This window comes from Buteo buteo, chromosome 1 (genome assembly GCF_964188355.1).
Source record: "Buteo buteo chromosome 1, bButBut1.hap1.1, whole genome shotgun sequence".
Classification (NCBI taxonomy): domain Eukaryota; kingdom Metazoa; phylum Chordata; class Aves; order Accipitriformes; family Accipitridae; genus Buteo; species Buteo buteo.
In genome coordinates, this window is record NC_134171.1 from 51,456,098 (window position 1) to 51,471,077 (window position 14,980).

At 41.2% G+C, this 14,980-nt stretch overlaps 1 protein-coding gene across 1 annotated transcript in view; it reads left to right on the top strand.

The window, feature by feature from the left end:
- MMRN1 (multimerin 1) overlaps positions 1-14,980 on the top strand; it is a 47,084-nt gene that overhangs the window by 4,937 nt on the left and 27,167 nt on the right. Inside the window, exons 2-3 of the mRNA XM_075030623.1 lie at positions 12,360-12,479; positions 14,734-14,840. Of these exons, the coding sequence (XP_074886724.1) occupies positions 12,360-12,479; positions 14,734-14,840 (227 nt within the window). The remainder of the gene's footprint in view (positions 1-12,359; positions 12,480-14,733; positions 14,841-14,980) is intronic.

A 14,980-nucleotide genomic window follows, 5' to 3' on the forward strand; every position in this document is an offset into this window, starting at 1 on the left:
TGGATAGCTCTACATTACTCTTTTCTCTTAGTATGTGTATATTACACATTTTCCAATTATCGTGAATCCACTGAGGGTCTTCATAGACTTCCCCTGCCATTACCTTGGGTAGTGGTGAGGTGCCAGTATTCTATTACTAAGCACAGAAGGGTTTAATGAAGTCAGCACCAGGGACAGATTTGCTTAGCTGTCACATGTGGTAGGAGTGCTGAAATATTTCATTCTCATGACCAGCCAGACCTCTGCATTTCTCCCTGGAAATTGCTTTTGCCTGTATCAGCTTGGTAGAATTTCTAGTGTACTGACAAATTAAAATGAATGGTTAAGCTCAGCAGATGGTTCAAATACACAAGACACATAGAAACCTGATTTAACTGCCTAGTTAACAGTCTTTTTTGATCATGTCATCCTTTAATGGAACAGAGAGAACAATTCTTGAATTGATTTCTTAAGATTTTGCATCACTGTGCATTTACAATAAAGTCACACGTGGCTTAGGTTTTTGCCTCACTAGGTATATTCACTATGACCTGGAAGGAGGAATCTCTTACACTGGTACTTAGGTTGCCTTGGTGTTGAAGTGTCAGAGGATGTTTGACAAGCAGTGCTTGCTTTGCCCTCACAGTGTTGAATTCCAGCCATGCAGAAGATCTTTGCAATGAGCCCCTCTTGTCCAGCAGCATCTTGAATGTACTTCTGATGCTTGGCTGTAAGCCCACAATCTAATTTTCCTACACATGCTGAACGCACTGTTACTCCCATTGCAGTCCTAAAGACCAAAGCAAATTGTTCACCCAAGTGCTAGTACTCACTACTTTATTGCTATTTCATCCACAGAATAAATGGGGCAATAGACATAATTACGCAGTTCCACAACGAAGCATGTGGCATGGTACCAAGAAAATGTAACTGTCCAAAGAGAATTTTAATGCAAGTATTTAGAGATTGGTGCTGTCTTCTGCTGAGGACAGGAGTAAAACGGTTAACAGGTGACTGAGACTGCTGGTGTGAAGTAGTAAAACACCTTACTGCATTGTGCAGATTAGGTACTACTGCATGCTGTACAGCAGTACTGGTATAGGGCAAGAGCTGCACAAGGTCCATGCAATTTATAGACTTTTAGTTTGTATTAGTGCTATTATACCCCGTGTATTGAGGACATCTTTTCCACTGCTGATGTTGCATGCACAGAATGAATTAGAAAGTCTGTTTGCTCCAATGTGGTGGTCACTTTTCAAGGGGTTCCAGTTCCTGGGTGGGAAGGAGTCATTGCGGGAAATGGTTTACCCAGTTTGCACTATGTCCCAGAGAGACCCTATAGGATGTTTTGTCTTTCAGGGAGAGACGGAATGGTAAACAAATGTCCATAAAATTCTGAACTGTAGGTGATGAAATAATAATTTCTGAAAACTAGACAAAAATTCAGTAAACAACAAAATCCAATGTTCTGGTTTTCCGAAACAGCCTTTCAGCAATGATGGCAAGGCAAAGTCATGACAGACTGTTTTCAGTAGCACAGAAAACAGCACTGGGCAAAAAAAAATCACATCTCCACCCAGGTTGCTTTTGAGACACTCACAAAGTACTTATACAAGACAAAAAGCCCCAGCATCTTTTCCTCTTAGCCTTCTCAGAGTCTGGTTATTTAGTTTTTCTGGGATCAGATTCAGATAAGGTACTACTATACAGATGACTTCTGAAATTTTTAAATGAATATAATAAAGGTTTCCGTTCATCTCATTACACTAACTACTGCATTAATGCTCATGCTTATCTTTGCTCTTACTCTTTGTTTCATCTGCCATGGGAAGAGTGAGGATTAGGAACAGACTGTTTTCCATCCCTACTAATGTCTATTCACCCCTCTGCATAGATTAGGATTACTGTAACAAACTGGACACAGTGTTAGGATTTACCTCCCAACCACTGCAAACATTCGACTCTTTACAGCATTTCATTTAAGGTACACCAGAAACATCTGCTCAAGTCTGCACAGAAAATATGCATTCTTAAAAATCTGAATATATCAACATTTTAGAAAACCCTCACGAATTCCTAGAATAGACATGGCATGGTGTCCCCATATGTTTTCCAAAGGCATTATCTGTGTTGCCAGTTAGAGAATGCAAGTGTTTCAGAAGACAACTTTTCTGCCAAATCTCAAAGCATCTATTCTGTATTACACTCCTGGTAAGTAACACCATAGGTCATGAGGAAAAGCCTGGGGAAAAAAATCATCTTGAATTTAATGGACTTTGGCTCAGATCCTTTTTTTTTGAAGTGCCCCCTAAGAAATCAATCAGTGACAGCGTAAAGATACAGGTCTGCATGAGTTAAGCGGCAAATCAGGTACAAAGCAACTGGCAAGGCATTTAACCATTTAATGAAGCTAAATAAGAAAAGAGAAGCTGCCCAAAACAACACTATAAACAGATTAAGGAACAACACTTACCCCTCTGGAATTGGGATGGATCTTCTTTTTTAACGTTTTCATTTTGTCATCTATAAAGGCTTTTTTTTTGTCAGTATTTCTCAAAGTGGAGAAGCCATTACTGACATACTACAGTCTCCTCTTCCGTAGATTACAAAGGGACTAACAAACCACTGAAAACCAGCACCACTGAAGGTCATCTGAGAAGCACTGACAATAAACTAGACCAGAACTAGCTTACTGAATTTTGTACTCTGGGTCAATTAGATGATGGAAAATAAATTTATATTCCAGAGGGAAAAATGCAGAATTAAGACCCTTTCAAAGAACAGTTTGTCTGGGTTTTCAAATGTGTTTTACCAGATTATTCTCAAAGCAGATTAATGGATATCTTCTCAAAAGTCTGAATTCTATTTGTGGAAAGTTTGATTATTTTGAAAGGCTCTGAACACAGAGAGGGAGATAAGGTCTGAAAGAGTTGATCTGGTTCACAACGGGACAACTTTTTAAATGCTAAAATAGATCAGTGAAGTGCTAGATAAGTGGAAATTGTGAATTAATTTTTGCAGCAAAAGGTAGGACACAGAATTGGTCACAACAGTAAATAAAAACTTGGATGAGACAAACAGGTTGTTCACAGTCCAAGGCTCCAGCAATGTACATACAAAAAAAGGAAATGAATGATGAGAGTAGAATTTGTGTTTTGTAATAGACAGGACAAAGTGTCAGGACCCTGAGTCCTGAAAAAAAAAAAAAAATTAAACAAATGGTATGACTGCCCCCATCTGATACTTCAGGGTCAACAAGTCAGCTGTTTCTCACGGCTAAAACATATCCTATAACATATTTTACCATCACATACTGTATTATATTGTATATCACATGCATTTTTCAGAGGCTGTCCAGGTTTCCATTCTGATCAGCATGTAAAACAGATTTCCCAATTTGATTTGTTTATGGTCAGTCCCTAGTGAGTACTGAATTTTTATTTCAGCTGAGATTCATACATTTCAGAGCAAAGGAAGCGAGGCAGTGAACATAAAAAATTAACTGATTTTGGTTCAGATTTATAATTTCTCTTTGAACTAGAGCTTACATTTTTGAAAGATGACTGGTGTTCATTTAAAGATACAGAATTTACCGTATCATTAGTATCAAAAAAGTGAGGGGTCTCTGTAGTCACCTAGTGGAGTTTAAAGGAAGCTGCTGAAACCAAAACCTGCTCTCCCATGCAACAGCAAAAAAATCTTGTGAGGGTGCTTTCTATCCCTATAATCTAAGTGTTCACATTATGTCCACCAACTTTATCTCTCCTCATCCAAACTTCACAGGTTGTTTAAAGCAAACTGAAAATATATCACAGCAATGTACTTTTATACAACCTAAATTCAGGGCCTATACTCTGATTTTTGTGTAATAGTCTTTCAGACTGAAAAAGATCCTAGCTTAAAAAAAAAAAAGAGAAAATGGATTTCTTCCAAACCACGTCATTATATATTTTTATGTATGAATGCACTTAACCTACTGTATTCAGAAGAACAATCATATCATCCAAAGGAGATAGATATATAAGCAAAGGTCACATGTTCACAGAACCACAGGATCATTCAGGTTGGAAGGGACCTCTGGAGGTCACTAGTCCGACCTCCTGCTTGCAGCCAGACCAGGTGTGAGATCAGACCAGGTTGCTTGGGGCTTGAGCTAGTCAGCTACTGAGCTCCACACTCTGGGCTGGTGATTGCACAACCTCTCTGGGCCCTGCTCCAGTGCCTGGGTGTCCTCATGGGGAATAAATTTCTCATACTCAGTCTGAACCTCTCTTGTTTCAATATGGGCCTGTTTTCTCTTGTCCTCCTGCAGTACAGCTGGGAATAGCCTAGCTCCAACTTCTCAATAGCCTCCCTGTAGGGCCTGAGGGGCTGCTCTTAGGTGCCCTCATAGCCATCCCCTCCCCAGTCTGAACAAGCCCTGGTCCCTCAGCCTCTCTTCGCAAGGCATCTACTGGCTCCAGATGCTTGTAGCATCTTTCTGCATCTCCTTTGCCAAGGTGTAAAAGACAATACAAAATGAAAACAGGTGTAGAATCAAGATTAGCATTTCATAAACTACCCTGTGAAATACGAATAAACTGCATACAATGTGAATGAGGCACAACCACCAAGCTGTGCACAGAATACGGCTCCAGCTCTGGGTCCTTTTGCATTCCTTCAGCAACGCAATAATCTCATTTTCATGATTCAGTGATGTTCAGATGCACTGATTCAATAGCATTTCTATTAAAAGCCAGGTAATCTAATTTACTCATGGATAAAAATAACTCATTTTCAGATATAATATGAAAGGGGCAGAACAAAAATCTATACCCTCTGTGGCCTGACCACCACCAGTGTTCCTGCAAGGTGGCTTTAGGACCACTCACAAGGATCTGAGCTTAGAAGCAAGTAGAGGCAACGGCATACAGGTGTATCTGATAACTCTGTAGCTGGCAGTTTTTGTGAGTTTTTTTTTTTTTTTCTTGGCAATGTACCCAAAGAACAGTTTACTGTGGAAATGTGCTGTGGAACGTGAGTCCTTGCAGTCTCATAAACTTCCACTCGCCCTCTCACCCCAAGGAAATTACAATTTTTCGATGTTACTGTAAATTGTACTTCACTTTTCAGCAATATCAGGGTATCACAGCATCAAGAGGACTGGTTCAAAGCCTGCTGAAGTTAAACAGAAACATTTCCATTGACCGCAAATGTATTCAGGACAAGCCTGCCACAGGCCAGACACCTTTACCAGCAAGCAGTCGCAGCGCTCCTCCTTTGGAGCTAAACAAATTTGTTTTCTCCTTTTGCTGCCCTCCTTCCTGCAGGCCCTCTGCTCTCCCTCATCATCCCCTGGGAGCTCAGCAGAAGTGGCAGGGCTGTCCCTGGCCGTTGCTGCCGGTGAGCCGTAGGAAGCTGTACCCGAATTTACACAGCCACAACGCCCACGGGGCCCGACCCCCTCAGGGGGCGCGAGGGTGTTGGCGGTCGCGGGCGGAGGCACCCACGCGGCCGCCGGCGTCGGCAGCGCCGCGGAGCGGCAGGCGCGTTACCCGCCCCCGGCAGCTTCCCGCCTCTGCGGGCAACGGCCGCCACCTGCCGGCCCTGTCCAGCAGCGCCTCACGCCGCCCCGCCCCGCCCCGCCCCGCCCCGCCTCGCCTCACAGTGCCTCACGCTCAGCGCCCCTCGCTCTCCCCACCATTGCCTCACAGCGCCTGGCGGTGCCCACGGCGGAGCCGGTAGCCGGCTGGGCTTTGGGGCGGGTGTCTCAACCAGGAGCCGGCTGGGCTTTGGGGCGGGTGTCTCAACCAGGAGCCGGCTGCCCGGCAGCAGCAGGCAGATGGCGGTGGCTCCCGCACGGTGGTGGCAGCCCGCGGGGGGCGGCGGGGTGAGCCTCCCGCCGCTACTCCGGGCGGGGGAGAGCAGCTCAAGACGGGGCGCCCGGGCTGCCGCCAAACAGGGGGTAAAGCAGAGCATAAGCCCTGCTAATTGCGAATTAGGCGAGGGTTTTAAGAGTGCTGGCAACACACCAGCGAAGCAATGATGAGTTTAAGGGCTCTTGAGTGTCCGCTGAATCAGGAGGCAGAGTCATGCCTAAGAGCACATGCTTCTATAGCTACTTCAAACCAAGTGGGGTATTCTTCGTTGTCTAAAGTCAAGTCCAGCTTCAGAAATCTGCCCAGCAAATTAAGAAACCATATTCGGTGCTTATGAAAGCTTAAGCAAGAATAAGTAAGTACTGCTGAGACTTTACCTACTATTTGTTCCCTAGGCGTGCACCTCTTCAGGGCAGCTTTCCATAAGGCCACATGGTTTCATTTTGTGGACGGGGAAGTTGCTTTTTGCAGCGAATCACGTCCCCTTGAAGTTGCAAGATGTTGCCCAGTAATTCACACCACATATATATATATATACACCTCTGTATCATGAGGTTGATGTAAATTGCTGAGGATGTCAGCTGAACACAAAGCAACACTACAGTAATCTGTCTTACACTGACCGAAATAAGCTTTTTTTCCAGCTGAGGGAAACACAGGTATTATTGATACACGCTCATGTAGACTGGGCACTGGGTTTCTTGCCACGGACGCAGCGCAGGCAGTCCTTGCTTACAATTACCCCGAAGCTACTTCTATTTCACAGTTATGTCTAGGCTGCATCCTTTCTGTTTTCTGGCCAACTGTGGAAATGAAGAAATGCTTCATGTTTTCTCTGTGGAAAAAGAAACAGGACTGGTATAAGCAGAAGACAAGAAAACTTTTCTGAGAGGGTATTAATGCAAGATCTGAATAAGCTGTATGGGACGTGTAGGATCCCAAAAGCTAAAGACAGGCTTAAAGGCACCATCTGGGTCCCACTAATGCCCTGCCAGTTGTAGGTGCTTTGCTCCAGCCACATGAGCAGGCTCCACAGCCTATTAGCTACTCAGGACTGTCTTTGCAATGGCCATAAACCCCAGAGGACTCACCCTGCCAAGGCTGCAGAGTAGACATGTTTACTGGTTGCAAAAGAAACAAATGCTGCTCTTCATACTATGCCCTACTTCTCAGCTAGGGTCAAACCACACTTGATGCAGAGTTGGGGCAGCAGTATTTTGATTTGAGCTGGAAATACTGCTGCAAATATCACAAACAAAGAGGCTATTTCAAAGGCCTGAGGACTCAGAGCTATTCTCCCACACCTTGCTACCAGTGGGTTTTCCTGGCCAATACATGCAAGAGGAGAATGAAATCTGTCATATAGGCTTTATGCCAGTCGGGGACTTGCACTGCTCTCTCCAGACTGGATTTCTGTTGTATGTTGCAAGGATTCTGTTTTGTTTTTAAATACAGCTTTCCTGATTGAAATCGGGTTCAATGCAAAAGAAACACCAGGCTCCTAGAGCTCTCAACAAAACCTGCATGTTAGAAGCCTGTGTTGCTGATCCGGAATATATTATTCCATGGAGGGTAAAGAGGATTTTCAGGTTTAAAGTCCTGTTATGCAAATCAGTTGTCTTCTGTTCTGCCTTTGCATTAACACAGCCTGTCATAGTTCTTCCGCCATGCTTCATCTTCTATTTCCAAATCTACATTTTTTCAGACAATTTGATTTCAAAATTATATTTACATTCTTAACATCTCTTAATGAGCTTATTTCATTGGTTGCACAAACCTAATTATGAGTCACACCAGGGGCTCTTTTGCTGTGAATATTTCCTCCAACTTAGCCTGATCAAAGATTGTTGGGCTGTGTGAGAACCACAGCTTCAGACATTGCACTCATGTAGCTTAAGAGTGAGCTAAACATTTTAAATAGAAACAGCCTGCTCAAGTTGAGTTAAATTTTTGGTAGAGACCAGAGGCTGAGTTCAGACTATCCTTAAAAACCAAAAGCAGTCCTTAACTGATACGTTTGGGTTGTATTCTACCATGTTTTCCTTTAGAAGGCATCTCCAAATGGGAAAGTTCCAATAGCTTTTACCTTGAAGCTAGCCACTGTCAATAATAATGATAATTAGTGGATTTACATTATGAATTTTTAAAAGTAGATTTTATTTTTTTTAACTGCACTCTTTGTATTCCAAGGTTTTCATGTATTTTACAACTGCTTTTTTTGCCTGTTTTTTTTTTTATCTTTTCGTTGACCACATTTGCTCAGATGTGAAATGGAATTAAACTACCAAAAATTATATCCCAACTGTGTGCACTTGCAGAAAAGGTCATCACTGACAACACTGCTATATGTCTTCTGCTTAATCCCTTTCTCTGGTGAACTGTCTGGTCCGCAGGCGAGGGAGCCATGAGCTCAAGTCCTAACATCACCGCTGGTCCATTGTAGCCCAGATTTTAAAATCTGACTCCTATATTTGTGTTCTTGATTTGCAGAGGTGGTAAGCATAGCACCCAGCTGCCCAAGGTGTTAGCTCTTCGTTCCTCACTTTCCAGACAGCTATTGGGTGTGGTACTACATAACTGCTTCAGGTGGTGTTATCACTTCAGATGTCTTCTGATCAGACTTTATATGCCATCAGTTAATTGCTGAGAGTTATTCAGGAATTTAGATGTTTACATTTTCTCTATCAAGTTTAAATCATAAGCAAACCACCATGCTTAGTCAGAGCTCCTTCTGAATAGACCACTCTCAGTCTGGCCCAGTATCACTTTCTGCATCCATTAAGAAATGTTTAGTATCCCATTCATATGCTGAGAGATTTTTTCATTTTTTTTTCATCTCTGTGCTGCACTCCAGAGAAAAAATACAGTCTTCAATCTAGGGTATGAATATGCAGAACCCTCACTACAGCTGTGAAATGGAAGAGACCTCATGCCTGTAGTGAGAAAGGAGCGCACTAACAAGCCTTCATAGCCCTAAGCAACCTCACCTGAAACCCACACACATGAGCCGGGGAGGCTCCATTTAAGCCCAGGCTTGAACCTGTTCTCCTTATAAAGGTGCTTGTCTCTATTAGCTTTCTTGGACCTGACTTGTTACCTAGTCTCTGCCTGATACTTGCTGGGCTGCTAATTGACCTGTTCCTGTGACCCTACTGCTGCTTGCCTGTCTCTGGTGCAGTGGTACTGTATGCTGCTGTTGAGGTCAGTGCATAACTTGTGTAGTTGCCCTTCCCCTCCTGGCTCACCTTCTCTTAAGGAGAAGCCCTGCTCTTGTTGCTCTCTGATGCTCAGCAAGGACGCCCCATGGAAGAGCTGTCTTCCCGGTTGTGCTTGTAAGTGAGCTAAGTGCCCTGCCATGTCCCGCTCCTGCTGAACATGGTGCCTATCCTCCCTTGCTGCTGCAGAGGTGTGCTGGAAGGGATGGAGCTACAAGCTCTCTCTGGCTATCTGTTGGCAATGTTTAACTGTAAATATCATCTAGTTACTGCTGCTAGTCTCTGTGTGATACAGGAGCCTGTAAAGGACCCATATACCCCAACCAGAGGGGTGGTGTAAAGTAACTTCATGATCTCTCTGCAAAACTCAAAAGACTTAAGTCTTTTGATTCTGCCAATTTTATGTGTCTCAAACTTGCATAGAGGTTGCTCCTGGCTTCCACAGATGTAGTGAGAAGAATACCTAATCTTTAAGCTTATAGTTGAGGAGCTGAATTTAATTTTTAGCAAATATTTATTCATGGAGTCTCTAATTTATACATACAAAGGCTATAGCTAAAGGAGACAGAACATAAAGGAAGCATCAAACAAAATCACAGCCTTTTTATACCCAATTAAAAAGAAATATTTTCCTAATGAAAACTCTCAAGGAAGTAGAGAGTGAGTGAGTGAAATCAGATCAAAGACACTCAATAAAACCCCATTTTTATATGAAACACATTATTCATCAATTAATGTGTTGTGTGAGGGAGCACCACAATATAATACTGACAGCAGAAATACTGAGACATTCAGTCTGTTGGCCTTACTTAGCATCTTACTTCCTAGCTTACCCTGCTGTTTTCTCAGGAATCATTTTACAAGTAAGGCACTACTGAATTTAAAGTGAGTGATCTCAGTAGACAAAAGCAATCACTTCAGGACAGATGCTGATACTATTTTGTGTTTTGTGCCGTTGTTCTTGTTTGAAGCAGAGTAAATATGTACTAATGCCAGTTAAGTAAATGGAACTAATCTGGTCTTAATTGTATTTCAATTTCCACTGTAAGGAGCCCATAGCAAGATACTGATTTCAGGACCCGCTGGGTAATGTAAATACAGATTTCCATACTGGGTTATGAAACACTAACAGAATTACTACAGCTGGAAGCAAAGGTTAGCAGCAAAACAAGACCCAAATTCTCATATGCAGATTGGTATGGAAGTACTTGCAAGTTCACCAGTCCTACAGCTGAAACAGTGTCTTGTCACTAACTTGCCAAGTCAAAAATGAAATATGTTTCAGCATGGATAAGGGAGTGATGTGTGACCCTGAAAAAGGCTGTACTAAGTTTGGGGTGGGGGGGCTGGGGTGGAAATCACTGCTAGACCAAACAGACATTTGTTCCACTGGCAGAAATGCAATAATACTTTCTTCAGGATGCCTTCTGATCTGCAGCTGGGAAACTTCCTGAGACAGAGATTATAGCTACAACTTTATGTTTAAAAGAAAAAAACAAACCAACAATACCCTAAAGGCCTGTTCTTTCATGAAATCACTTAACTGCTTTTTAAAATCCATTTTGGCTTCCCAAATTTCCAAATCTGGCACAGTCTGTTTGTGGAAACAGTACCCTAACACCCCCCACACCCCTGCCTCCTGCTTTTTTTCCCTTTAAGTTTAAACATGTTTTGTTTTGATGCCTCTTTCTCATAACAAGACCAACTGAATAATAAATGCCATGACTTCCCATCCCTCCTGCTCTTCATCTTTTATTTATATCTTTCTTTTCACCTTTCTTTAGGATGTAGGAATGAACCTGAGTTCTGTATTCAAACTGTGGTCTAACCATAAACTCATATGCAACAATAAGGAGTTGATGTACTGAAACAGTGGTGGTTTCTGTTTGTTGTCTAGTCCTTCCCTAATAATTCCATGTATTTGATTCACTAGTTTAGTTAATGCAAAACACTAAATTGGCATATTCAAAGAGCTAATCACAATGGCTCCAAGATCTTTTTCCTGATGATAGTTAATTTAGGTAGTCATACTGTCTGTATAAGGCTGACTTTATTTGTGCATGACTCTGCATTACAAGACTCTTCTCTGACACTTAATTATTTGGAAATTCAGTATGATGAGATTTCTGCAATTCTCCAAGATCGGCTTTAGGTTTACTACACAAAATGATTTTGTACAGCTCTGTATAACTGTCATCTCCCTATTCACCTACTTGCCCCTCATTAATGAACATAGTGTCTATTACAGATTCATGTGGGATTCTGCTGATAAACTTTCTGGAGAAAGCTAACTAGTCTTTCACCTCTCTGATTTAATGCCTTATTAATCTGTAACAGGATCTATCCTCTTACTATGCGACAGATTGCTTTCTTTTTCCACCCTCTAATAGCTTTTCGTGAGTGACCTTGCCAAAAGCCTCTGAAAACGTCCCCTTTATCTACCTGCTTCTGATTCAAAGAATGCCACTAGATTTCTGAGGCATGATTTCCCTGTACAAATCTGTCCCAAGTCATCGTTCAGTTTATAATTTGTACTTAATTCTGTTCTCTACTGTAGATTCTACCAAGTCACCTGGTTTCAAAATCCAATTTAACAATTTGTGGTTTTTTGCAACCTCCTTAGAATTATTTAAAAAAACCAAACAAACCCAAACCTGGCCTTGCCCTTGCCAGCTCCTACATCCTGTGCTGTAGTGATCAAGAGTTTGATCATTTTGTGTGTGACTTCCTTCTCTAGGTGGGTAGCCAGTGGCACAGGTAATTGTGGAGCTACGGCATGTTATTGCTGTGTGTGGCTCAAAGTGCACTGCAAAACACAGTCTACGTGCACTTACAATATTGCTGGGGAAAGGGAGGAAGAGTAGAAATGTCTATCCATAAAGTGAAAGTTACAGGTGGTTAAAAACCTTACTAAACAATCATTTGAATTCTGGATAAACAGTTTCTGTAGTCTGAAATGTAGGTATATTTTAAGACCTGTCATTACTACAGTCTAGAAAAGATGCTTTGTACTTGGTGTTCCACAAACATTTACAAGGAAAAATGTAGATTTGCAATATAAATACTTGTAGAGATGGAGAAATGATTATCTGTTTTCTTTGTTGTTAATGGGCAGCTGAAGCAAAACAAAAACTAAGTAATTGGCCAAGACTACGATGGCAGTCTGCAAGAAACCAAACTTAGTCTTCATAACTTAGTCCTATCCTTAGATTACAGGTTTAACTTTCCCATTTAAGTGTAATATATCTTCATATTGTGGAAAATGTTATTTGTTCTTTTCATTATATCTACCTTCTGTATCTTACAGAAACTGGTGTGCTTATGTCCATACCAGACTCTTGCCTACAGTGGTAGTGGACAATCTGGAAACCTTCTCATCAGGCAGAGCGAAGCCTTGCACTTGGCATATTGGATCCTGTGCTCAGAGGTGTGTAGAATTAGGAAGAAAGAGTACTTGCAAGTACATTAATTATCACCAGCTGCAAAATTAATACAACCATGACTTCAGAAATGAAAATGAAAACAGGAGGGAGCAGATTAGCATGTTTCCAGGTCTCATCTTCACATACCCCTATAGCAAGTATAAAAGCTCATGACTTGTCCCTATAGCAAGTATGAAAGTTCATGACTTGGCATGTTTGCACTCTGGCATCCTCAGATCAGTAAGCCCATTGTATGCTCCCCTCTTCCAGAGTACTGCAAGGAAAGGTACACATGTACAAAGTTTTAAAGCACAAGTGGGGAGGAAAATCCCTTCTGTGCAGTTTTCCAAGTTTGTGCTTTGTTGGAGGAAAAGGCTTCCCCTGAGAGGCATAAATATTTTTGTCGTTAACTCTCTGCTGGGTGCTTATTTCTGGCACAGCTTTGGTCAGACAGTGAACCTAGAAAAGTAATTGGCCTGGATACAACTTGTAAATAATGACCCTGTTAAACATACTCAGATTGCTTTTTATGGTTTGGGTGCCTCATTGTATTCTCCAAACATTAGATTTCAGTAGTAACTGAAATTGGATTCTAATGCATGGGCCTGGAAAATGAACCAACAAAATAGAGGTTGTAACATATTTTTCCTCTGAAAAATTTCAAAAGCCTCTTACAAGTCAGTTTGACTGTTCTGAGAATTGTCCTCTAGGTGGTATGGTAGAACATGCTTAAAGCTTTGAGGTGAAACAGGGAATAGAGTACCTTTAGGATTTGGTGACTTAAATATAGTCGATTGTATTGTAAAACTGTGGAGTGGATCCTGTGGTTGAAATGTTGCCAATTTTTTTCTAATGCAATCTAGAAGATTCATAAAAACTTTTTTTTTTTTTTGGTAGGAAAATGTAGCTCCTTGATCTGATCCTGTAAATAAGTGTCTACTATATACATTTTTGAGGCTTGTTTACGTGGAGAGTTATTTTTCATATAGCTATTCCTGATTAACTCCTTTCATGGATACTTCATTTTTATGAATGCTTTCAGGAATGGATTATGCTAATGCAGAATAAGGTAGTTTTATCATAAAATAAGACCATCCATACAGCAAAATAACTGTGAACTCTCTTGATTTCAGTTACCTTAATCTTTGAGTTCTTGCTGTTGAAAAAGCCATTTCTCTGAGGCAGAGCTGGTTGGGGACATATGCAAAGCTCCTGCCACCTGCTATGAATTTTAATATATATAATATTACATCCCTTGTGAAGGAGTGACAAGATTAACTATAGTGTAAAACAGGGTGGCATTTTCTAATTCATTGGGAGGATATTTTTCGGTCTGACAGCCTTCAGTTTTGTCCCCCTTTCTGGAATGATTTAGATGGGGATTGTGTGTCCAAAACAGTTCTGTAACTATTATATCATTGTATTTTCTGAGATTTGAGGTGTTCTTCATGTTAGTGTTTAGCAGCTAGCAGAACTGTGTGATACTCTTTTTATTCAAACTTTGTATTTAACACATTAAGAGGCAAGTAGACTTGCTGTAGTTAGTTTCTTCTGTATGCCCTGCTGCAGTGTGTTCATTCTAAACTGACTTCTCTGTGAAGTTAAGAAAGCTAAAGGAAGTGATGGGGTAGCCAGGACATGCCGAAGGTGTTGGACACAGAAACAAAATTGCTGCTGCCTCTGCAGTTACATACTATAAGAGTAATAACTGAGGCATCACAATTACATAGCCATACCCTCCTTACATCGATGTCCAGAATGGAAATTTTCATGCTTCATCGGATTAATGTTTGTATAATCTTCTTTCAAATAACCAGAATAGAAGGCTTCCAGTGTGCACTAAATATGAACTGATGTGGCATAAATTCATTGTGAACCCTTTTTTTCACTGATTTCAGAGAAAACATTATAATCACAATTGTATTTTTTGGCTCACTCTCTCCAGTTTAGTACATATTAATTGTAATAACTTCCATAAAAGTTGGCAGTATTTGACTCCTGAATAAGATACTCAGGGAATAAGTCTGACAGCACTAGACATCAGATTCCTTTAAAATCCATGCAGGTGATCTGAAGGCTGCAATATTAAAACTATGATTGCTATTGAAACACCAAACCCTAGTTAGGCTTCACTTTCAGTTTCAAGCAGTTAATTAAAAGATACATTTGACATGTAAGATAATGTAATGTAGTTATACAGGTATCTTACAACTCCTGTTGGGTCACCTAAAATAGGTTTAAAATGTTCTTGTTTTGCAGGTCCCAGACAACAACACACCAAGCCTACAGAATCAAACATAAAATACTAACATCACTGGAGTGGAAGTGCTGTCCTGGGTACAGTGGGCAAAACTGCCAACCCAAAGGTGAGTAGAGTTGTAAGGATTTGAAACTATTCACTTCAGCAAAAGAAAACAATAGAACCTGATTTGTGAGCAAATGGCTCTGCTGAAAATCAATGCAGTTCTTCCTGTTAATTTAAAACCAGGAAAAATGCACAGTAAAC